Source organism: Delphinus delphis, chromosome 1, assembly GCF_949987515.2.
Source record: "Delphinus delphis chromosome 1, mDelDel1.2, whole genome shotgun sequence".
Classification (NCBI taxonomy): Eukaryota; Metazoa; Chordata; class Mammalia; order Artiodactyla; family Delphinidae; genus Delphinus; species Delphinus delphis.
The window spans coordinates 45,026,405-45,051,761 of NC_082683.1; the positions used below are offsets into that span (position 1 = coordinate 45,026,405).

Below are 25,357 nucleotides of genomic sequence, written 5' to 3' on the forward strand. Positions count from 1 at the left end.
CCACCATGTGGCAGGGGCTAAAGCAACAGCACTAGGTGGGGTTTCAGCTTCCTTTCTCTCTGTTCCTGGAGTTTGGAGGCAGGACTAATCTGCTTTAGATCAAGTCCTCAGGGTTCCTGGATCAGTTCAGGAGAGTGGAGGCCCCTGGATGGATACCGAACTTCCTGCTAATGAATGCTTAAGATGAACAATTAGTCAGAACATTAGGAGGGGTCTTATTGGTATCCTGAGCTGGTGAAGCAGTCATACAAGTTATAGAACAAATCAGTTTTATCAACTCTGTCGCCAGTGACCACAACTATCTATGCTGACAAATACACACAGCAGAGTTCTTTTCTATAGCAGAAAATCTTCAAAATTAATAACAACAACAACAACAATTGCACACACATGCATGGCATGCTATAGTTTACGCAGCTCTTATCCATCCTCTTCTCTGAGCCTCACGCCAGCCCTGTGAGATAAGCAGGGCAGAGTAAAGGTCCCCAGGAAACTGAGGCTCAGAGGGGGATAGTGACTTGCCCATGGTCATCATAAAGTCAGCAAGGCCTGGTCCTGCCCCTGTTGTAGGGTGCCCAAGCTGCCTCCCAGGGATGCCAGATGCCACTTCCCTACCCTCCCTGCTTACAGCAGCATCAGGACCACTATGGCAATGACCATGAGGACTCCAGCCAGGATGCAAAGGCCCAGGAAGATGATGTCACTGGTGTCCTGGGCCACCATGGCCACGGGGCCCTCCAGTGCCTCTGCCTCGTCCCTGGGTGGTGCCTCCTGAAGGTGCTCTGCCGTGGCAGCATAGGGCCCAAGCCAGTGGGAGCCGGACAGCAGGTGGACAGAGGCCTCCTTTCGCCTCGGCTCACAGCGGACCTCGTATTCGTGGATATCCTCCTGCCCACCGGCTGAGAAGTCGATGTACAGCACGCTGACGATCACTGAAGTGTTATTTCTTCTCTGTGGGGGTCAAGGGGCACTTGCTCACACCTGAAGGGGCCAGGGCTGACCCTGTTCCCCTGGATGTGTAGGCACTGAGTGCCAAGGGGGCACAACTCCAGAGCCTGGTTTCCAGTCCCAGCTTGGCTACTGACTCCCTTCCCACTCAGAGCCTGTGTCCCCACCTGTAAAAGAGGCACTACGACGGTGTCTGAAAAGACAATATATACTTGATGGGTCAGTGCTTGCTCTGGCTTGAAGGACGTGGTGTCTATGAAAGACAGTAACAGTAACAACAGGGACATTCGCCATGTTCCAGGCTCTGCATTTTAAGGGCATTATCTCATTTAATCCTCACAACAACCTTCTCTTATTGGTACCATTAATACCCCCATTTGCCAGATAAGGAAAATGAGGCCCAGAGGTTAAATCCCTTGTCTGAGGTCACGCAGCACACAGTTGACAGGGAACGTATTCTCTTCCAGATCTGCCTGATTCTTAACTGTGCTCTTAGCCATCACACCTCACTCAAACCAAAGACTGTAGAACCAAAGGGGAATTTCAGGACATCTAGTTCAATCTCCCTTCCTTGGCAATTTACAGATGTGGCTACTGCAAAGGCAGTAATTTGCCCAGAGCTAGATCCAGAAGCCGAGTCTCCTGCCTCCCAGTTAGATGCTCTGTCCCTGGTGTTACTTGACTTTCCTTATGGAATCGTTTTGCCCAATTATGTCTGCAGCAATTATGTGTCCCTGTGGCTGAGTGCTGTTCAGCCCAGTAGCACCACCCTGGGGTTGGGAAGAGCCATTGAGGAGTGTGATGTGGGGAGCCCGTCACACTTCTGCCCTCCCCACCCCCATGGATGAAGGAGGCAGGACTTAGGACGCCCTGAGACAGTGGAGTGTTTGGGCTGGGGACTGAGGGACAGCATTGTGACGGGCAGTCTGGTGTGGTCTGGATCGGGTGCTGCAGTGATGCTGGGCTACTCTCCCCACCCACCCCTAATCTAGAGCAGCCGTTACACTCCTCAGGCCGCCCAACTGCCCCGTCCAGTCATGGCTCTTCTGAGCTGAGGCTTCTCTAAAATCCAAAGCTGCCCAGAACAGAGCAAACGGGCGTGACCTGCAGGAAGCTGCCATCGTTGGACGCTGGGTGGTCCTTTTGGGGAAGGCAGTGAAGGGGAATCATGGATCTGGAGTTTCATGGACCAGATGACCTTGGGGGTCTCTCCCAACTCTGGGCTTCCCAAAAGCTCTGAGTCCATGTCCCCAGAGGAGCCTCCTGCATTGTGCCCTCAGCCTGTCTACCACCACACCCTCTGAGGAGAACCGGTGTCCTGGACTTTTGTGACACAGAATCGGAAAAAGAAAGGCAGAACCTGGGAGTGGAAGGGGACCTAGCGAAAGGGCCGAAGTGAATCCATATAATAAAGAAGGGAGGGAAAAATCACACAAAACAGGTGTGCGGGGAAGTTTCATGGGGTTTTGATGAGTGAGACTTGAGGAGGAAAGAAAGTCCACACGAATGTGGTGTTACGGTCATGAAATCAAGTCTCTGTGGTTCTTAAGAGATGCACAGATAGGCTGTCATGGCTTTTGGCCATTTGAACTGTGCATCTTTGAAAGCAACTCAATGCAGAGACTGGTCCTCATGGGTCTAGGACTTACAAGTGTTACACTAAGAATCCATGAGTCTGAGGCTCTCAGTTTTTATGTTTCCATGATGTTGATGCCAAGATTCTACGATTATGTGGCTCCAGGTTCTAGTGGTGGTTCTGTGACTTTGAGACCTTGAGTGTCTGTGAGTTCTTTGTTCTAGATTTCATGATTCCTTGCTTCTGGGGTTCTCTGTCTCCATCATTTTATGACTCTATGGAACGTGGTTCGGCCCCCAGAGAAAACCCCAAGGGGACTTAGGGCATGGTGTAGAGGTGAAGGCAGATTATCCTGGCAGCTAAGACTGACTCCCACTTCTCCTCTGCTCAGGTGAAAAGGATGATGGCCGCCAGGAGGCTGGGGAAGCAGAGGGTGGACTGGAGGGGCCAGAGGCATACATTCGGTTAATGTTGGGTGGTGGGGAAATACGGTTGCTGGAAAGCACGTGATTTCTGCCAAGACAGTCTAACGAATCCCCAGATTCGTCACCAAGGCTGGGGTGTTGTCCCTGATGGAGACCACTGTGCCTTCTCCGCCTTTCCCCTTCCCAACCTGTCCCTGAGAATCCAAACGTCCAGGGTTCCCGGGCCACTACCAGGTGACTCTGAGGGCCCCAAGCCTGGGTTCTAGGCCTCCGAAATACAAGGCTAGTAGAACTTCATTTGTACACCTCGTTGCCTTTGGAGGGAGGCGGATCCTGTCTCTTGAAGGGCCCCTTTGTTTGGCGGAGCCCAGCGAGGGATTTGGATCGCAAGGTTGGGGGGGGGTGGGCAGGAGGCAGCAGCACCCAAACAGCTCTGTGCGTTAGAGGGGTGGGGGCCGGGTGGCCCTGGGGAGCTCCAGGGGGGAGGGGGGGCAGCAGGAAGGCCCCCAGGAACAGTCAGTTCACAGGACCTTGAGGGAGGGGCCTCCAGTAGGGGCTTTTGGTCGTCACCAGCTTGTGCAGCAGGACACCCCTTCTCTGTCTCCCCTGAGTTCTTTGCTGTGTCTACACTGAGCAAGCGTGTTGAGGTAAAATCAAGAGGGGCTGAGTTCTGCATCCAGGCTCGTGCACGCCCTCCTCCCCCAGCCCCTACCTGAGACTCAGTGCCGCAGGTGTCAAAGCGGGCCTGGATCCGGAAGTTGCTGCCGACTTCCTGAGCAGCGCAGCTCCGGCTGCCCAGGTAGACTTTGGTCCGTTCTAACGGGGCCACTGCCTGCGCGGAGATCAGGATCTGGAAGTCCGTGCGGGAGCAACTCACGTTCATGGGGACCACTGAGGATGGACGGGAGTGGGGAGCTGGAGGCCATGGGGGCAGGCGGTCTGACCCCCACCCTCTCCAAGCCCCTATCCAAAGGGTGGTGGGTGGAAAACCGAGGCCCAGAGAGGGGATGGCTCTTAAGCAGTCCTACGAGGACGTTTTACACGCGTTACTCCATTTAACTCCATCAAACTATGAGTTCCAGGGCAGGCCCCCTGCCTACTTCTCAGCGCCCTCTGAGCCCAACACAGGGCTTGGCAGGTGCAGCGAATGCTGAATAAACGACTGACTGACTGAATGAATGAATATTCTTAATCATAATGAAAGCTATTATTGGCTGATCATGTTTGCCATATACCAGGCAATTCATTCAATCATTTAAGAAGTATTTATGGCCCACTATGTGCAGGCGCTATTCTAAACACAAGAGAAAAACCAGCCACAAATGCCTACCCTCTTGGAGCTCACATTCTAGTTGAGTGAGGAGGCAGTAAATATGTAATATACACCTAAGCGTCAGAGTAGTCCGAAGGGAAATCAAGCAAAGAAGAAAGACGGGGAGCGAGGAGAGCAGAACGTGTGTGGGTGAGGGTTGCAGTGGCTGCAGTTTGAAAAGGGTGGTGAAGGAAGCCCCACTCTCCCTCCTCATGATGACGCCTTGAGGTGGACATGACTAAACGCATTTGAAAGTTTGGGAACCCGGAGCTCTGAGAGGTGAAATTGTCGGCAGTGGCTAAGCCAGGATGTTAATCATTGCGTCTGTAAGATCCCACAGTTCCTGGTCTCTCCACCTTATGTGGTGGCTCCCTGCAGCCCCTCCCAGCCAGGCCTGTGTGACTCTAAGTGTCTGGGCTCGTGCGAGCCTGTGTGTGCGTGCACGCGTGTGTGTACGGAGGCAGTGCGTGCTGGGGCAGGGGGGAGGGTAGGGGGAAGGAAGCTGGGTGGCTGGCAGGAGGAAAAGGAAAGAGCTGGTAGGCAGAGGCCTGGAAGTCTCAACCCCTCTCCGGGAAATGCCTCAGACATATATCAGCCTCTGGTGTCTGGGCAGTCGGGGATTTATGGGCCTGCCGTCTCCCACGATGATCTTGGTGATGCTGAACTGTGTGTCACCCCTGATTGATGCCGAGGCTGTCCTCCAGCTGGGAGGCCGCCTGCAGCCTGGGCCACATCTGGAGCCTGGCCCAGCACTAGTGCAGTGTCTGACCCTGGGCTCCCACAGCCATCGGGGAGGTGTCTCTGGAGGCACCAAAAGGAGAAGGAGCTTGTCCAAGATCACACACAGCTGGGAGAGGACCCAGGACCAGAAATAAGATCAGCAGAGTAAAAGGGACTTCTCAGCTCCTTCAGTTGATATTTTCATTTTACTGAGACCCGCAGAGAGAAAGCGACTTGCCAGCTAGATGGGGCAGAGCCCCATGGCACCTGGCTCTCTGAGTGCACTCTGGGAAAGGGGTCACTCTAACAGAGGGACAGCTCTCCTCCAGGTTTATGGATGGAGATAACTGAGGCCCACAGAGGGAGCGTCTGCCCAGGTCACTTTGCTGCCACTAGCTTGCTGCAGCTCTACCGTTTCCTTAACCATCCCTGGGCCCCCAAACTCCTCTTGCACATGGGTAAGGAAAGAGGAAGAAGGACTTCCCTGGTGGCACAGTGGTTAAGAATCCTCCTGCCAATGCAGGGGACACAGGTTCGAGCCCTGGTCCAAGAAGACCCCACGTTCTGCAGAGCAACTAAGCCCATGCACCCCAACTACTGAGCCTGCATTCTAGAGCCCGCGAACCACAACTACTGAAGCCCGCACGCCTAGAGCCTGTGCTCCGCAACAAGAGAAGCCACTGCAATGAGAAGCCTGCGCACCGCAACGAAGAGTAGCCCCCGCTCGCTGCAACTAGAGAAAGCCCGTGTGCAGCCACAAAGACCCAACACAGCCAAAAATAAATAGAAAGAAAGAAAGGAAGAAAGAAAGGAAGAAAGAAAGGAAGAAAGAAAGGAAGAAAGAAAGAAGAGGAAAGACTTTTTTTTTTTTTGGTTGCACTGTGTGGCATGCAGGATCTTAGTTCCCTGACCAGGGATCAGACCTGTGCCCTCTGCATTGGGAGCATGGAGTATTAACTACTGGACCACCAGGGAAGTCCTGAGGAAAGATCTTTTGAATGCAGACCAGGACTGAGACACATAAGGGAAAGAAATCCACACTCATCAAGGATGCCCTCGGAGGCAGGCACTGTGACCTGTGTTACCTCATTTCATCTTAACGACCGCCTATCTAGAGCATCCATCAACTCCTCCCACAGGTGAGCACCGTTGGATGGTCAGTAAATGGCAGCATTTGGCTGAGGCCCCCGTCCGTCTGAGCTCAGTCCTGGGCCTCCTCCCCAGGCCCTGCTTAGCCACACAAAAGGCAAGGGTGTGAGTTCTAGCCTTGGCTGTGCCACTACCCGTGTGACAGCAGTGAAAGTTGTTTCCTCTCTGCACCTCTGTTTCTGCACCTGCACAACAAGAGGCTCTAGCCTCGTCAGGCAGAGGGCAAAATGGGTCCAGAGCACAGGCATTTCTGGGACCGTGGCCCAGGGAAGGATGATGAGAGGAGGGGATAGATGATAGCTGCTGTCAGCTGGCAGATCTAACTAGCACTATGGAGGATGGAAAAGCTGAGTGCCAAGTTCCCTAGCTCTTCAGCTAGGCATGGCCATATGACCAAGTTCAAAATAATGAGAACAAGAAGAAGTCTTTTGAGGGCTTCCGAAAATGCTTTTACTTTCCTGATAAAGGAACATTTGTGGCTGGCACCTCCCTTACCTTCTTCCAGCCTTGAACATGGACATGATGTCTGGAGTTGTGGCAGCCATCTTGTGGTCATGAGGTCAAGAGAATCCCAGACATATCAGCTGGGACACTGTTGAGTCCCTGAACCAATACAGCAGCTGCCTAGCTCTAGGCTTCTTGTTGTGCAAGGAAACCAAAGGTCATTTTTTCAAACCACTGTCAGTCAGGACTTATGACTGTACAAGCAAGGTTGGTCAGCATCTCCATGATTATATCAATTGTTTCCCATAAATAGTATTACCATATCTTGTGTATTATCCCTGGATACAGAGGATTAATCATAGTACAAGAGAGGCCAGGGGCCCATGGAGGAAGGTGACAGATAGGGAGGAATTAGGAATTGTGGATTTAGAAGCTGGAAAAATAGGGCACTGTAATAGTGAAAATAAGCAAGGGCCACGTTGATATAGCCTCAGAGGTCCCAGGACGGGAGTCCGCAGTGGTGCAGCCAACCGAGAAGTTGGTGAGATGGAGGAAGGAGGCTGCAAAGACCAGGAACCCCGGCCTCACCTTCCCCCACCAGCACGCCCATACCCTCAACCCCAGCTGACCTCCAATGTAGGCCACAGAGAAGCCCCTGCGGGTGGTGCTACGGTCTGTGTGCAGCAGAAGCAGGAGCTGGTTGTGGCTCGAGGTGACCGGTGGTGGCAGGTGGTGGCCACACCAACTGCCCAGCAGGGGCGCCTCCTCGCTGGCCCCGTCGAAGGCTGCCAGATGGTCAAAGTCACAGGTCTTGGTCAGGCTGTTGGGGCCCTCCAGTTCCAGGTCCAGGAAGAACACTTTGACCCGGTAGCCAAGAGGCAGGCGGATGGTCCAGTGGCACCGGATGTGGTTGGGGTAGGAGCTGGGGTACTGTGGGCTGGAGAAGTTGCCCCGCACTGCCGTGTATACCTCCTGGCATTCTCCTGGGTTGGGGAGAGCAGGACAGAAGGAGCAATGGTGAGAAGGGTGGAGACTGTCACCCTCTGCAGCTACAGCTTGGGCAGTAGGCGCTATAGGGTCCTTAAACCACCCTGGCAGGTTGTGGGCACCATGGCCAGAAAACCAGACAACTGATCCCAAAGCCTGCTTTAAACTGAAACTAGCTGAAAGCGGAGACTGTCATTCCAATTGGTAAACCATTTCATGAGTGTTGACCCTGATAGGAATTCAATAACAATGCCTAATACCTCTCCTCGGAGTTGAGTCCAACTTGGACTTGACAGACAAGGTGGTTCATGACCTGACCTTGCCCTTTTTCTCCCTGCCCCTCATCCAGCCCTACCTTCCAGCCTCACCAAATATTTCCTAGTAGTACAAGCACACAAATCCTCTCTGTCCTCCGTGCCTCTGCACATGCTCATCCCTCTGCTTGGAACACTCTTCCCTTTCTTCTGCCACTGGCTAACACCTTCAAAGCACTGCTCAATTCTCTCCTCCTCCAGGAAGTCATCCATGATTCTTACTGTTAGACAGCACAGATTACAGTGCATTGTCATTGTCTGTTTCCTTCTCTATCTCCTCCACTAGACAGTTTAATTCCCAAGGGTTCATTCATTCATTCATACAGACATTAATTGAACACCCTCTATGTAGCAGGTACAAAGATAAGTCCATAGGAACTCACAGTCAAGCAGAGGAAATCAGCATGCAAACCAGGTACAGAAGTGATGTGTTAGATCATCGCTATGAGAAAACTTCTCTAAGGAGTTGAAGGAAGGGAATAATTCTGAGTGAATCAAGGAGGCTTCCCAGAGGAGGTGACATGCTTGTGCCTTGGCATCGGCCAGACGGGAGAGGGTGTGCTAGAACATTTCAGGCAGAGAAAAGCAGGAAGTGTAAGGCCCAGAGGCAGAAGAGTACAACCCCTCCCCACCCTGCCACAGGCGTGACGGGGAGGCAGGAGCCCGGCACACACAGGGCACTCAGCGTGCAGCTCCGGCCCTCCTACCTGAGAAGTAGTAGGCCTTGAAGCCCCGGCCCCCGATGTTAAAGTCAGACTTGAAGACCACCTGCAGCTCGTGGCCCAGCGACACGAGCGTGGGGGGCCTGGAGTTGCCGCAGTAGTGGTGCCCATGGGCGGGGCCGGGCCCCCCAAGCACAGCCACGTAGTCGTAGGTGCACTGCTCGCTGCCCTCCACCTGGAAGTCCACGAAGACCAGCTTGACGGTGGCGGGGCCAGAGGCTCGGATCACCCAGCGGCACTCCACATTGTTGGGGTAGTTGTTGGGGTGCTCGGGGCTGGTGAGGACCCCCGACAGGCCCGTCAGGACGCCACCACACACATCTGCAAAGGAGCCCGCTTGAACCAAACTTTCTCCCTCCCTGTGGCTCCCCCATCTCCTCCCTTGGGAAATGCCACGCCCACAGGTGTTCACGGGATTCTTGTCACCACCCACTGAGCGCTTGGTAAGCGACAGGCACAGGCCATCTTTCTAGGCCATCACCATAACCCCATGAGGAACGCACGGTGGTTTCCCCCATTTTACAGCTGAGAGACTGGAGGCAGAGAGAAGTTAAATAACTTACTTGTGCGAGTTGGGCTTCACCTAGACTGAGCCCAAGACAAGGATTTGAGCCCAAGTAGTTTATCTGGGAGAGACAGAGGACCTCAGATGGGCAGCGAGGGAGAGAGGGTGGGGGAGCGGGGGCATTCCCCAGAATCGAGGCTGAGGGCCGCTGGGGGTAGAGGTGACCTGCCAAAGCTTCGGAAAAAGCCCTGAAGCAAAGAGATGTGGAGATTGGCAAGAACCATTGCAGTGGCAAGGCCCCAAGGGACAGGGCAGGACCCTGACAGCAGGTCACCCCCTGGTATCAGGGAGGGCAGGATTTGACTAACTTCAGAGTCTGTGCACTTGACCTTATCAGTCTCACTGTCCCCTCCTACCAGGCTAGTGGAGCATAGAGGCTGAGGTACCTGAGACCAGGAACATTATCAAATCTCCCGAACAGATGAAGAAACTGAGGCTTAGAGGGAGGATCTAAAGGAGTAGAGATGGGCTTGACGTCTGAAGACAGGTCTCCTCTCAGCTCAGTCTTCTATTGCTGTGTGACCGTGGACAAGTAACTCAGCCTCTCTGAGCCTCATGGGAATATTAGAAATCATAAGACCTGTTCAGACGGATCCACCAGGCTCAGACGCATGCAGAGTTTAATAAGTTTCTGGCGAAAGCCCTTTAGAACCCAGTGTAGCCAGTACAACTGGGAGCTAGGTGATAATGAATGCCAGGACTAGCTAGAGGCCACCAGCAGGGAGGGGCACACTCGGTTGTGTCTCCTGAGACTCCAGAATCCCACTCCGTGGCATGGCTGTGTGAACGGAGCACTGTGCTGGGCGGCTCAGGCCTTGACCTCTTGTCCCAGTTTCCCCTTCCCAGATGTGTGACCTTGGGAAGGCACATTCCCTCTCTGGTCTCAGGTGTATTGTTTGTCAAATGAGAGGGCAGGTTTTGACAGTCTGTGAGATCCCGTCTGCTGTCAATACCCTTAGCAGAGACTTTCAAAAACGTGTTCTGGGGCTCCACGGTAGCCCCAGGGCATCTATTTGCAGACATCTGGTGTAAATGTCCTTTTTCTGTATTCAAACTATTTTTTAATTCAATGAAAGATAGCATCCACAGTCACATATCTTATATGTAAAAATTTAACTAATCGGAGGCCATCAATATGTACTTATGTTTTCAATGATTGGCTTATAATAAGTAAATGTTAAAAATATGAACTTATAAATGCTTACAACAAAAATGCTGCCTTTGGGACTTCCATGGTGGTGCAGTGGTTAAGAAGCCGCCTGCCAATGCAGGGCACACGGGTTTGATCCCTGATCTGGGAAGATCCCAAATGCCACAGAGCAACTAAGCCCGTGTGCCACAACTACTGAGCCGTCGCACTACAACTATTGAGCCCTCGTGCCACAACTACTGAAGCCCATGCGCCTAGAGCCTGTGCTCCACAACAACAGAAACCACCGCAATGAGAAGCCCACGTACCGCAAAGATGAGTAGCCCCTGCTCACCACAACTAGAGAAAGGCCACGCACAGCAACGATGACCCAATGCAGCCATAAATAAATAAATAAAATTTATTTTTTTTAAATGCTGCCTTTATCTCTTCTACATATCAGGGATTAACATAAGGTTCCATTTGATATAAGGGTACTCCTGTTTTTAAAAATATTGGAAAACATTGCACATGGTATTATAACTTTGATACCCTATGATTCTAAAAATCTAGGGATCTAAAACTGCACTGCTATGATTAGATCGGTCTGTGGTTCTTGTGTTTTACCATTCTACAATACTATGCCTCCAAAGCCAGTGGGAGCTGGTGTCTGGCTTTGGAGGCATAGAACTGTGTGCACCCTCGCCCCGGCCCTGATTCCTGTTGGTGAACCCTGCGCACCAGGAGCCTCTGTGGAGCCTATTGCTTGAGCTGTTGTGAGGAAGGCCTTTGGTTTTGGCCTTGGGAGAAGGTAGGAAGTCTGAGTCTGTGCAGAGAAGCCTGAGGAAAGAGGAATGAGTCAAGGAGAAAGAAAGGCAAGGAGGGTGAAGCCTCTGCTCCCCTCACTAGCCTGAGGGGTAGGCTCCAAGCCTGGCTGGGGGAGGGAGGGGTTAGGGATCGCTATATAGGAGGCGAGCTCAGGAAAGGCTTTGGGAGGGAGAGCGTCACCAGCTCCACGCAGACGCTCATGCACCTTCCACTCCGAGGACATGATGGGGAGGGGGAGAGAATCCTGTGCCTGTGACATGAGATGCCACAGAGGGATCAGCAGCAGTGGCAGTACGGTGCCCCCTCCGGTGTCCCCTCCAGTGTCCTGATGTCATGTATGGGGTGAGAAGGACAAGGATAGGAGAGCGCGAGAGGCCTCATTCCTGAGCACAGTGAGACCATCCGAGGACTCCCGGAATAACGGAGGGATACGTGGGGAGTGTTGCCATGAAGGTGGGAACACACAACCACCAAGACTACCAACAGAAAAAAAAACCACTACCAACAGAGGCTGCCTTTGTCCCATGAGCTATGAGAGCAGGGGCATCCAGATTACAGAGCAGCCTACACGCTAAGATGCTGAGACCCTGCCCGTCACCTCACCCCGCCGCCCTCCCCCCATCCCCACCCAGGGCCACCCTCTCCACTGCCAAATCCCCCTTGCCTTTCTGGTAGCCTGCGGAAAAGCCTCGGCTGGCCACATGCTTGTCTGAGTGGAAGACCACAGACATGACGTTCCAGGAGGAGGCGAAGGGCGGTGGGGGCACCTGGCCGCAGAACCTCCCCAGCAGGTTGCCCTGGTCCCCAGAGGCCCCATTGTAGATCTCCAGGAAGTCGAAGCTGCAGGTGTCATGGTACTCCAGGTCGAAGGCGTGGAAGGTGAGCAGCACGGAGGAGCCCTCAGCTACCACAATCAGCCAGATGCACTCCGTGTTGTAGGGGTAGAGTCTGGGGAAGTTGGGGCTGGAGAAGTTTCCAGAAGGTGCTGAGAGCACACCCCCACATTTGACACCTGTGGTGAGAGGCAAGAATGTCTCAGAGTCAGCCCTGGGGTTGTGGGTAGTGGCCCAGCTCCAAAGCGGGTTCTTTGGGATGGGATGGGTTCTTTGGGATGGGATGAGGGAGCATGAGGTCATGGCCCTAAGTCAATTCATTTATTCATGTAGCTGTTCATTCATTTACTTATTCTTCAAATACTTGCCAAACATTCTTTTATTCATTCAAGAAATATTGTTTGAGTGCTAAGCATTGTTTTAGGCGCTGGGGTTACAGCAGGAACAAATAGACTAAAATTCTGGTGGGGAAGACAAACAATAAAGATAATAAGGAAACTATAGAGCATATTAACTAGTGATAAGTGATCTGAAGAAAAATAAAGCAGGGAAAGGAGACAAGAAGTGTCAGGTGAGACTATAATTTTAGGCAACTGCTAGGCACTAGAGATGTGCACTGGGGAATTCGAAAATTAAAAATAATATTACCTGCTCCCATCCTGAGTGAAAATGTGCACAGAGTACTACAAAGTTAAAACTACATTATTTTTATTATTATTATTATTAATTTATATTTTTGGCTGCGTTGGGTCTTTGTTGCCGCGCACGGGCTTTTTCTAGTTGCAGCGAGCAGGGTCTACTCTTTGTTGCAGTATGCAGGCTTCTCATTGCAGTGTCTTCTTTTGTTGCAGAACCCGAGCTCTAGGCGCGCAGGCTTCAGTAGTTGCGGCACGTGGGCTCAGTAGTTGTGGCTCGCGGGCTCTAGAGCTCAGGCTCAGTAGTTATGGCATGCGGGATTTGTTGGTCCGTGACATGTGGGATCTTCCTGGATCAGGGTTCAAACCTGTGTCCCCTGCATTGGCAGGCAGATTCTTAACCACTGCACCACCAAGGAAGTCCCCAAAACTACATTCTTATATGTACATATTTGCTTATATTTTGAAAACAATGGAAGGAAACTAATAAAAATTGTTCTCTGACACAGGAAGATGTAAGCCAAGGGGAGGAAACAGGCGCGACTGCTAGACCTCTTTAAAGGCAATTTATTTGATAATTTTAACTTTATAATCATGAGTAATTTTTAATATAATTTTTAAATTATCGAAAATATTTAAGTAACCCATATGCCAAACTAAAACAAATAAGCTTAACTATATGTCAAGTTGGAGGCACATTCACAGGGGAAAAATGATTTCAAACGATGTTGAAATACACTATTTTGACTGTACCTTCCTAGTGGAATAGATCCCAAGAACAAAATGAAACACAAAGAAATATTAAACTATATTCAGTAGACTTACTATTAGTGGTAATAGTGAATACTGTTATTTTACAATATTTTAAATATTGGAGTAAAGGAAGTATGTTAATGTCAATAGAAACTAAGATTTGCAGTGTAAGAGGAGAGCGATACAAGTATAGAATTAAAAAACTAAGCAGAACTCTTGAGATCCTTAATTTGAATTGAAAACATCAGTACGGATTTGATTTATTTTTATTTCTAAAAATACTAATTTCCTAGCTTTGTTCATTAAAAACCCTAAAAGCGGGGCTTCGCTGGTGGTGCAATGGTTGAGGGTCTGCCTGTCGATGCAGGGGACACGGGTTCGTGCCCCGGTCCAGGAGGATCCCGCATGCCGCGGAGTGGCTGGGCCCGTGAGCCATGGCCGCTGAGCCTGCGTGTCCAGAGCCTGTGCTCCGCAACGGGAGAGGCCACAGCAGTGAGGGGCCTGCGTACCGAAAAAAAAAAAGAAAAAAAAACAAAACAAAACCCTAAGAGCAATGATATCCTGGTAGTATTTGTACCACTTGGACTTAGATTAGGATTATTATGTCCAACTAAATTAGCTTAGGATCGTTATGTCTAACTAAAATGAAGCAGGGCTCCTTAAAGAAATAGTTAGTCTAGGGCAGTAAATATACAAAATACACTTGGGATATCTTGTCACACCAGAAAGTAAAGAAACTATTGGAACTGCTGGGATTGTGTCAAAAGACACAGAAACCTTCTTGAAGGGGCTCCCACTGGCTAAAGAAGGTATCATTTGAGCTTCAAAAAAATTTATTGCAGGGACTTACCTGCAGTTCAGTGGTTAACACTCTGTGCTTCCAATGCAGGGGGCGCAAGCTCGATCCCTGGTTGGGGAACTAAGAGCCCACATGCCGCCGGGAGTGGCCAAAAACAAAAATTTATTGCAGTGGCTTGAAACCCATCAAATATATAAAAATGAATGAATTCATAATACAACTAAAAGAAATTAAAAAGGAGCTTATTGATTTCCTTTAGAGATTGCTCGGGCATGAACTCGTTTTCTTCTTGCTACATGAAGAAAGAATTAAGCATTTACTTTGCCTTTCCTGTTACAAACTATATATATCAGGATAACCAAATAGCTGACGAAGAAAAATTGTTATTTAAAGAAGACTACAGAAAGAATAACAACATTAGAAAAATGTAACTTTGCAAACCTTAATGGAATCATCATTATCGTTGCCTGTTCTAATCACTGAGAAAAAAGGTAAATGATGAGAGGTAAAACCTAGTTGGTTGAGTAGGTAAATATTTTCTGTAAAATTCTTTCACCTTTGCTAATGTTTGTAAATTTTTATAATTAAAAAATGCCAAAAAAGTTACCTTTATAGGGAACTTTATAATGGATGGATCAGGCTAACAACCCCTGAACTCACTGACCAGTCTCAACGTCAAAGTGAAACACTGAATAATCGGTGCCCTAATGAAACACCTGTAACATCTTCTTGGGGGGAAGAAAAGGAACCTTAATCTAATGGAGTCTCTGGATCTGTCTATAAGTTAGAGTGAATATGGAAGCTAGAGGAACAATCTAAATGACACCGTGAGGACACATTCAGTCAAGTCCAGAATGTGGGAAATTCTAATGACCCAGGTGCTTCAACAGTAAATAAGGTGGGGGAGGGGGAGACACAACTGTTATATTAAAAAAGACTCAACTAGAAGGAAACATAGGAGGTAAGCTCCTTGACATTGGTCTTGGCAATAATTTTTTGGATTTGACACCAAAGGCAACAAAAGCAAAAATAAACAAGTGGGACTACATTGAATGAAAAGCTCTGCACAGCGAAGGAAACCATCAATAGCGACTTCCCTGGTGGCACAGTGGTTAAGAATCTGCCTGTCAATGCAGGGGACACGGGTTCTGAGCCTTGGTCCAGGAAGATCCCACATGCCATGGAGCAACTAAGCTAGTGTGTCACAACTCCTGAGACTGTGCTCTAGAGCCCGTGAGCCACAACTACTGAGCCTGAAAGCCACAATTACTGAAGCCTGCGCACCTAGAGCCCCTGCTCCACAACAAGAGAAGCCACTGCAGTGAGAAGCCCGCGCACCTCAACAAAGAGTAGACCCCGCTCGCCGCAACTAGAGAAAAGCCCATGCGCAGCAGAGAAGACCCAACACAGCCAAAAATAAATAAATATAAAGAGGAAGGCTTTCAACGCTTCTCCATTAAAAAAAAAAAATGAGTAGAGGACTTCTCTGGTGGCACAGTGGTTAAGAATCTGTCTGCCAATGCAGGGAACATGGGTTCGAGCCCTGGCGCAGGAAGATCCCACATGCCGCAGAGCAACTAATCCCATGCTCTACAACTACTGAGCCTATGCTCTAGAGCCTGCGAGCCGCAACTACTGAGCCCATGTGCTGCAACTACTGAAGCCCGCATGCCTAGAGCCCATACCCCGCAACAAGAGAAGCCTGTGCACTGCAACAAAGAGTAGCTCCCACTCGCCGCAACTAGAGAAAGGCCGTGCAGCAACGAAGACCCAACGCAGCCAAAAATAATAAATAAATAAAATAAAATAAATTTAAAAATGTAAAATAAAAATAAAGTGAGTAGAGAAATTGAATAGGCAGTTTTCCAAAGAAGGCATACAGATGGCCAACAGGTACATGAAAAGGTGCTCAACATCACTAATCATCAAGGAAATGCAAATCGAAACCTCAGTGAGATATCACCTCCCATCTGTTAGGATGGCTATTATGTAAAAGACAAGAGAGTAACAAGTGTTGACAACGATGTGGAGAAAAAGGAACCTTTGTGCACAGTTGGTTGGAAGGCAAACTGGTGCAGCCTCTATGACAAACGATATGGAGGCTTCTCAAAAAATTAAAACTAGAACTCCATATGATCCAGCAATTCCACTTTGGGTACATTTCAAAGGAAATGGAAACAGGGTATCAAAGAGTCATCTGCATTCCCATCTTCATTGCAGAATTATTCACAATAGCTGAGATATGGAAACAACCTAAGTGTCCATCAACAGATGAATGGAGATACATATGACATGGAATATTATTCAGCCTTGAAAAAGGCTGCTATTTGCAGCAACATAGATAGACCTCGAGGGCATGATGCTAAGTGAAATAAGCCAGACAGAGAAAGACGAATACTGCATGGTATCACTTATATGTGGAATTTAAAGCGTCAAACTCATAGAAACAGAGAGTAGAAAAGTGGTTGCCAGGGGAGAAGTCGATTAAAAAAGAGAGAGAGAGACTGAGAGAGAGAGAGAGAGAGTGAGGGAGGGAGACTTAAGTCAAATATCAACTGAAAGCAATGTGTGGACCTTGTCTGGATTCTGAGTTGAAAAAAAAAATCGCAATGGGATTTTTTTTTTTTTTTTTTGCCGTAATGGGGAAAATTGAACATGAACTGAGTATTAGATAAAATTAAATAATTATTATATCATTATAAAAATATTGGGAATATCTATATCTATATATCTATATCTATCTATCTATCTATCTATATATCTGTTAGATATACTCTGAAATATTTATGGGTGAAATAGTGTGATATCTGAGATTGTCTTTAAGTTTCTCTGATCTGCCCCCCTAAAATGGGGGTAGGGGTAGGACAGAAGAGCCAAGAAAGGCAGAATGTTGATAACTGTTGAAGATGGTTGATGGAGACATTGGGATTTATTATACTATTTTCTCCACTTTGTGTGTGAAAATTTTCATAGTTAAAAGTTGAAAAAAATGACCTTCTCAGTGAGGCTTTCCCCAACCATCATATTTACAACGGAAATCCTCTCTCCATCCCTGTACCCCTTCTCTCCCTTTTCTGCTTTATTTTCTCCATAGCACCCATCACTGTCAAATGTACTATTTATTTCCTTATTTGTTTGGTTCACTGCCAAGTCTCTCTCCACAAAACTGTAAGCTCTATGAGAGCAGGAATTCTCGTCTGTTTTATTCTCTGCTGTCTCCCAAGCACCTAGAAGGGCTCCTGGTACAAAGCAGGTGCTCAGTGTATATTTGCTGAGTGAATGAATCAGTGAACAATCTTATATCATCCTCACAATATCCCCATAAAATAGGCAGCGCAGGTGTTATTGACTCCATTTAACAGATGAGAAAACTGAGGCCCAAAAAGGGAAGTTACTGCTGTAGCTGACATCTCCTGTTTTGTTCCACCCAGCCCTCATTCCTTCACCTCTTGCGAGAACATGCCCTCAATTTTAGACACTGCTCCCTTCCCTTGCCTCCATGTGGTAACCCTCCCTCATCTTTCCCAGGCCCACAGGAGGACACAGGATCCTAGCTGGGCAATCGGGGCCCTCAGCACTGCCACAGTGACTGGCCTGTGGGGTGCGCCTGTGCCACCAGAGTCCTGCTGCTGAGTGCCTGGATGAGAACCCTTTCCTCCCTGGTACCTAAGCTGGGAGTGAGAGCCCTGGGTGGACCCCGCTCAGGGCCCATTGAGAGAGCTTGTCAGCAAATGGCAAGAACCATGTGAAAAGAGGGAATGTCCCAGAACCCAAGCTGCCCAGCTCAGCTATACTCCCGCCTCCCTGGCACCAGCCACTGCATTTCTCTTCTTGCTTAAATTCATCCAGATTAGGTTTCTGTCCCTTGCAACCAGAAGCATCCTGAAGAATATACTTAACCGAAGTTCCTGTAAGAGACACATTTGCCAAGCATGTGCCCTGTACAGGCCTGTGCTGACTCATAACGGGCCCCTTCCTGGGGAGTTCCCAGTTGTGGGGTAAGATGGGGGGAGTTAGGCAAATGAGACAAAGCCATGTGGCGTGATTGTGCTGGGGCCACACGGGCTCTGGGGTCCAGAGGGAGCGGGGGCGGTCTTGCCAGGGCCAGCACTGTTGGGGGAGGGACACAGGGGAGTTGATGTTTGAGTTTGGCTAGAAGGAGCAAGAAGGCTTTGTGAGTTGGGGAAGATCTGGAGGGAGGAAATGGCATGAATAAAGGCTCAAACTCACAATCACTTAGCCTACCTGAGCCTCACGCATCTGTGAAATGGGGATAATGACCTTGCTGGGCGGCTGTGAACACGGATGAGAGAAAGCAGTGCAGAGGCTACAAGATGCACACCCAGCTCACATCAGGGCTCCCTGCCTGGCCCTGGGGACAGGCCAGGGCGGGAGCAATGTCTGATTCATGCCTCTATGGCAAGAGGACAGAGGGACATCCTGTTCATTGCCTGTCCTTGTCCTTCCCCCAGCCTTGCCCACTGGACGGGAAAAGCCGTGAGAAGGTTGGAGCAGAGCTCCTGGTGGCCCAGGAGGCCCTGGGTCCCAGCACAAGTAGAGGTCTTGTCCGGCAGGCACCCTGAACTCCAGGGTCACCCCAAGGCCACTGAAGCCCCAGTGGCTAGAAATGGGAACAGTTAGCTTCTCCCACCACCCAGGCATGGGGTGAGACACCTGGGTGCCCAGGCCATCTCTGCCACCAACTAGGTGACTGGAAAGTTACGTGTCCTTCCTGAGCCCCCCTTGAACCTGCAGGAAGACAAGGCACTGGCAACCGCTGGCTGAGCCCCCGCTACACACACACCCCTTGAAGACGGCCCCGGTTTCCCAGACAGGCACACAGTGCTCAGAGGGCTGGAGCGGCACAAAGCGACCCGGGACCAGGGTGCCAGCAGAGGGTTCTAAGATCCCCAAGGAGGGAGTTTCTGAGGCTGATGAAGGGATACGGAAGTCTTCCTGGAGGAGGTGGTGTTTGACCTGAGCTTCATGGATGAGCCAGATGTTCTCAGGTAGAAAAAGAGAAAAGGGACCTTCCAGGCAGAGGGCACAGCGGGTGAAAGCCCTGAGGGTGAAGCATCTCCAGGAGGGGGTGTGATCCTCTGCCAGAGTATGGGATGCCCGAGGGACTCTGGGAACCGAGGTTGGATGTTATATAGAAATTGGAGCCAAACCTGGGAAGGCACTGAATGCCTTTGATTTCACTTGGCTGGCGATGGGAAAGTACATCAGGCCCTCAGGAGGAAAATAAGGACTCATTCCAACAACAAATCTTTAATCGTTCTCTGAGCCATTCCCTTCGTCCTTGGTAAACATGTAATCTTGGACAGGTTACTTAACCTCCCTCTTCCTCAGTTTCCTCCTCTGTAAAAAGGAGGACTAATACCCACTTTGAAGCTGGTTGTGAAGGTTAAATGCATTCATACGTGGAAAGCACCCAGCACACAGTGGGCACTTGATAAATATTGTCTTTCCCCATCTCAGAAGCAATACATCTTCAACTCGGCCAACTGCCCCCAAAAGGACCTTCCGCTTTCTGGCCTTCCACATGGAAACCTCCTGAGACCCCGCTGCTACCTGCCACCCCTCTGCCCCCCTCCAGGTTTCCTGCCTGTCCCCAGCAGCTCCTACCTTCCATGGCTTGGGCCCTGGGGACTGGGCTCAGCAGTGTCACTGCCAGCAGCAGACAGAACTCCAGCTCTGCCAGCATCTCCTCGCTGGGGGCCCCGCAGGTCTGCCGAGCTTGGGGCAGGCCAGGACCTGAGGGTCTGGAGCAGGGGAAAGAGAGGTGAGGCTGAAAGGGCCTCCAAGTTAATGGTGGTGTGAATAATTCATCAGCACCTTGAATTAGTAAGCTGATCCCCAGGTGCTTCCCTCACTCCACCCTAAGGTGACGGATCTAGTGTCACCAGGTTGACACTTCGGAGGTCTGCACTGGCCACACTGGATGGGGAAGGGAAGCAACTTAGGGCTGGGAGGGAATTTGGTGGTGGAGAAAGGGCACGAGTTTGGGGGCTAGGCAGACCTGAGATCATCTCCCGTCAGCCTCCAATTGGCCAGGTGACCTTGAACAAGTCATCCAACTCCTCTAGGTCATCTGTCCAGTGGTACCATTCAGCCCTGCCTCTAGGGCTATTGTGGAAATGAAATGTGGTAACATTCGCTAAAGCACACAGTGAGCGCTTGCTCTAGGTTCCCCTACCCCCACCGATGGGGGAGCGGGACAGCGTCCCTCAGACACGCTTAGATGAGCTCAGAGGGAGAGCGAAGGGAAGAATGCAGCAGCGACAACAGAATGGGAAAATCGTATAGGATAACTCCTAACGCGGTCATGGATCTGGGCCATAGTGTAAATTCTGGCCAAGGATATTAAATGTTCACCTTTTTATTGATCCACAAACCTGGCTTGAACATCACTATGTGCCAGGCCCTGTGCTAGGAGCTGGGCCGCAGCAATACCCTCAGGGGCGCCGTGTCCAACAGGAAACAGGATCTTTCAATTTCCTCTAGGAGCCCTATTTGGTTCAGTCCGGCCCAAGGCTCATTTCCTAAGCTCCTTCTCTGTGCAGAGCCTGTACCAGGCACAGGGCATCTGAGGTGAACATGGCATGTTCGTGCCTCCCAGTGAGGAGTCTGGGCTCTGGCTTGACAGACAAGGGCTGAATCCAGGCTCTACCCGTCACTGCTGGGCTGCGGGGGCCTTTCTGAGGCCCAGTCTCCTGGACCATGACAGGAGAGCAGGGCAGTGCCTGCAGTTTGTGGAGAGGATTAGATGAGATAATGTAGGGGAAGCCCAAGCCAGTGCCTGGCTCAGTGCATAGGAGGAGTTTTATTGACCTCTGAGGAGCTCAGACGTTCATCTTCCAGACCACGTGTTGCCTCTGGCCCAACCTTGTGTCAGGAGGTCCCCAGGGAGCCCTTTGCTGCCAGCACGGGAGGGAGGCCACCTGGAAGATGTTCAACCAAGAGCATCGGGAATGGTCAGGCCTGAGGGATTGGCTTACTGGTGGGGCCTGATTGGCAGGAACAGAGGTTCTGTGTCCTGAGCTGTCTGAGGGGACCGGAGCTTTTATTAAACACCTACTGTGTGTATGAGTAAGGGCGCTAACCCAGCACCTGCTGAGTACTGGGCACGGTGCTGAGCCTCCCAGACCTGTGCTTGTGTCCCCCAGTCTCAGAGGCACATATCAGACTCTCCATCTTGCGGAGGAGGAAGCTGAAGTGCAGAGGGTTTGAGCCACTGTCGTGGGTTGAGTTGCTTCACAAGAAGACCCTGTGGCAGGGAGTTGAGGACAAGGCGTTTATCTGGGAGGTGATCCCCAGAAGCACAGGTAGGGGAGGGGGGCAAGGAGAGGGGAGTGAGAAGAAGCCGATTCAGGGTATGTTAGCCAGCAGCTGACCACCGTGGGCAACCGAGGCTCCACCCCCAAGGGCACCTCTGGGAGATGGTGTTTCAGTGAGGCAGGAGGAGGCAGCATGTTTGTCCACCACTGCCAGCTGCCCCTGGGGGACGGCCGCTCGAGGCCATCCTCTCCCAGGCATTTCCAACCTGCCTGTGAATGCCCCAGTGTCCAGGGGTCGCAGCAGAAGCTTGGGAATGGTGAAGGCCACAGGGTGTGGGCAGGGCTGTGACAGCATCCACTTGTTACCCCCTGAATCCCTCATCTGTTAAGTGTTTGTCCCACCCCTGGAACAAGCGCCTCTCTCCCTGCCCGCCCGTGAAGCTCCAGTCTCCTTTCCCTGCCGTTCTCCCTGCCCCACCTCGCGTATTCCTCACCCCATCTTCCCCCTTGGGCTGAGATTCCAGGCTCAGGGTCATCCTGCCCTCCCTTCATGACATCTGCTGGACAAGCCCCTCTGGCCACACTCTCCGCCGGGTGTCTGGACCTCTGGGCGCTGCTGGGCAGAGTCCCGTCACCATGTAGTCAGCATTAGCACCCATTGTTCATGGTCTCCAGCCTCGTCTAGGGTCTCAGCTCCGCCCCCCAGCCTTTCCATGTTTCCCCAGGTGACTCTCTCTGTGACTCTCCACAGACACCATCCCAGGCGGTCACCCGTCTCCCCGAGACAGTGCATCTCCACCTCTCCTGCAGATGACCCCCTCCCTTCCCATGGAGGGAAAAAGGGAAACAGTAAAGCAGGAGCCCCTTCACCTTACAGACCTCACCTTATGCTCATACATCCCTCCCCGCAGCCTCTGGGGAAGGTGTTCCCACCTCCTGTCCGAGGCCAATCCCTCCAACCTGTGCCGGGAGCCCAGCCCTCCCACTGCTTTGGGCACCTAGCTCTCCAGTAGTTCTCGCCTCCCCCACATCCTTAGAGCCTCTCCTGCCCAGCTGGCGTTCTCCATCCACAGTTAAGCGCATGCAGGTCTCCCCACCGTGGCTGGGGATACAAACCGTTTCCATGAGCCTGTGTTTCCCTCCAGCTCTCACCCTACCCAGCTGCTGGCTTTCACTGCCAGGCTTCTTGAGAGCAGTGTCTGTACTTCTCTCTTCCATTTCTCCCCTCCTCTCCCTCTTCCAAGGTTTGCTGGGCTGCATTCCCCTGCTGCAGTCAAACTATGTGTCCTGGTCACCAACAATTTCTGGCCACTAGGTCCCATCAGTGTTCCCCCTTTCTCCTAAATAAACCATGTGCTTTCAAATCCTGTCTCAAGGTCTGCTTTTGGGAGAGCCCAAACTGGGATGCACGCCCACTCCTAGAACATCACTGGCAAGAGGAAGTTAGCATGATTCATCCCCAAAGACCAGGCATTTCAATTCCACAGTGCTCCAGAATTTGGGTTAGCAAGAGCAAGGATGGCCGTTGGGCTGGCAACCACCATAGCGCCCCTCGGGTTCCCCACAGCTCCCAGCTGAACTTATCACCGCCCCTCCCCCAAACTTGCTTCTCCCTCGGGTTTCCTATTCAAGGTGGCGGCACAACCAACCCACCAAGCCAGAAACGACGCAGGAGCTGCCTCGACTTCCCCTCATCCCCATATTGGCAGTCACACTTGAGTCTGGTCACCACTCTAGGCCCTGACACAACTTCTGAAACCATCACTACCCTCTCCCCATCTCACCGGCCTGTGTGTCTCCACTCTTGCCTGTTCCTTGCCCACCCCACCTACTCTCTACTCTGATCTTTCTAAAATGCTAATCTGACCATGTCAGCCCTCTGCTCAGGATAAAATCCAGAGTTCTCTGCTTGGCATTCATGCCTCTTCAGGACACCCCCCACCCTCCCACACATGGAGCACATCTCAGACTTTGTCCTCATCCTGAGCGTCACATCCCAGCTACCTGCATCTCTCTCACTTCTCCTACACACTGTGCCCTGAGCCTGGATTGCCTTTCTTTCTGCTCTATCTTCCCTTGACAGACTTACTCATCCTTCAGAACATTGTCATCTCCTCCAGGGAGTCATCCTGACCCCACCCCAAGCTGGGAGTGTGCCCCTCCCTGCGTGCACCCCTAGCACAGAGAGGACAACCCATGCTCTGGCCGCCTGGTTTTTCTGTGAATACCCTCCATCTACTTGGGTTTTCATCCCACTGCCCAGCACAAGCTTCACCCAGAGCACATCCTTTCGTCGTCTCCGTCCCACTGCATGTCCTCCCCCAGCACATGCTAAGTGCTCAGCAGCCATTCATAGATTGAACTGCTCAAGGACACACAGCTAGGAAGTGTCCTTGTCTATTTGAGCCCATGTTCCTCTATGTCCAAAGCGTATGCTTTTAACCCCGCCCAGTGGAGTGGCAGGGTGGTCTGGTGTTGTGTTTAAGCCCGGAGCCCCTAGAACCCGGACCATATGGGTTCAGATCACAACTCTGGCAGTTACCAGCTGTGTGACCTTGGACAAGTCACTTTGCTTCTACAGACATCATTTCCTTGCCTGTGACATTTCTGCCAGGCGTTGTGAGGGTAGGTGGGTGGGGACCTCTGGCATGGGAGGAGTGCCAGCACACAGTAAGCTGGGAATGCGTGTCTTCCCTTATCCTGTGTTCCAACTGTGTGAATGCCAAAGGCTGCACAGAGGACTTCCCTGGTGGCGCAGTGGTTAAGAGTCCACCTGCCAATGCAGGGGACACGGGTTAGAGCCCTGGTCCAGGAAGATCCCACGTGCCGTGGAGCAACTAAGCCCCTGTGCCATAACTACTAAGCCCGCGTGCCACAACTACTGAAACCCGCATGCCTAGAGCCCATGCTCCGCAACAAGAGAAGCCACCGCAACGAGAAGCACACACACTGCAATGAAGAGTAGCCCCCGCTTGCCATAACTAGAGAAAGCCCATGCGCCGCAGTGAAGACCCAATGCAGCCAAAAATAAATAAATAAATAAGAAAAATATTTAAAAAAACAAAACAAAGGCTGCAAAGAGGCTGCACAGACCCCAGGTCTCGCACATGTCTTTCTAACCCATCTCTCCTTGAAGTCACCTCTGGGTGGGGCCTCCCCTGCCTGGCTGCCCCTCCCTCCAATCAGCAGCCTGGCCTCAACTGCTCTCCCAGTCCCCAGGGGAGGTGGTGGAGAAGGAACAAAGGCTGCCCGCCGCCACCCCACCAGGGTCACTGGGGAGTGCCTGTGTCATCCACGGGACCGTCACCCTGGGCAGTCGGGGGCCTTCCAGTGTCTTGCTGTGCAGACTCCCACGGCTGAGCCCTGAGGACCCATCTCAAACTTCCAGGGGTGTCTTGGCGTAGAGAGGACCCTCCTTTCTGCAGCAGCCTAGAGCTACTGGACACGGAGCTGTCCCTGAAAGGGCGTTGTGAGTATGTCCGGGGGTGGTGTGCTGCCTTGCTGTTTCTGTCGCTGCGCATATTTGTCTGTCTCTGGGTGCACCTGTGTCGCCATCTGGTCACGCTGTTTTCTTGGGCTCATGAGCCCACGTTAGTGTCTATGCATGGGGCACCACGTACGTTGATCTCTTTGTGGGTGACTGTCCATTGCTGAGTGAGAATATGCCCTTTTGTGACTATAGCCACTCATACCTGTTCCTTTGCACACATCTCTGATGCCCCTTCAACACTCACTGGCCAGATGTTGTGCTGGATGGGGTGGTGGGTGGGGACGGCGCAGGCTACAGTGCCTGCCCTCATGCAACACCACTTTCTCCACCAGCTGTTCTACCCCGTGAGCATCCGTTTCTTTGCCAATAAAACAGGGAAGCTACTGCTCTCAACATGGTGAGAATTAAGTGAGATAACTTAGTGGACACTGTTGATGTGCCACCTCTG

At 51.3% G+C, this 25,357-nt stretch overlaps 1 protein-coding gene across 1 annotated transcript; it reads right to left on the bottom strand.

Moving 5' to 3' along the window:
• Positions 1-624: 624 nt before the first annotated feature.
• Positions 625-19,846, bottom strand: CDCP2 (CUB domain containing protein 2). The gene is made up of 6 exons (XM_060005320.1): positions 19,768-19,846; positions 11,784-12,131; positions 8,583-8,918; positions 7,204-7,557; positions 3,662-3,840; positions 625-951 (listed from the first exon to the last, which is right to left on the bottom strand). The coding sequence occupies exons 1-6, from the start codon at positions 19,844-19,846 to the stop codon at positions 625-627; spliced, it is 1,623 nt and encodes a 540-aa protein (XP_059861303.1).
• Between the last annotated feature and the right edge of the window lie 5,511 nt (positions 19,847-25,357).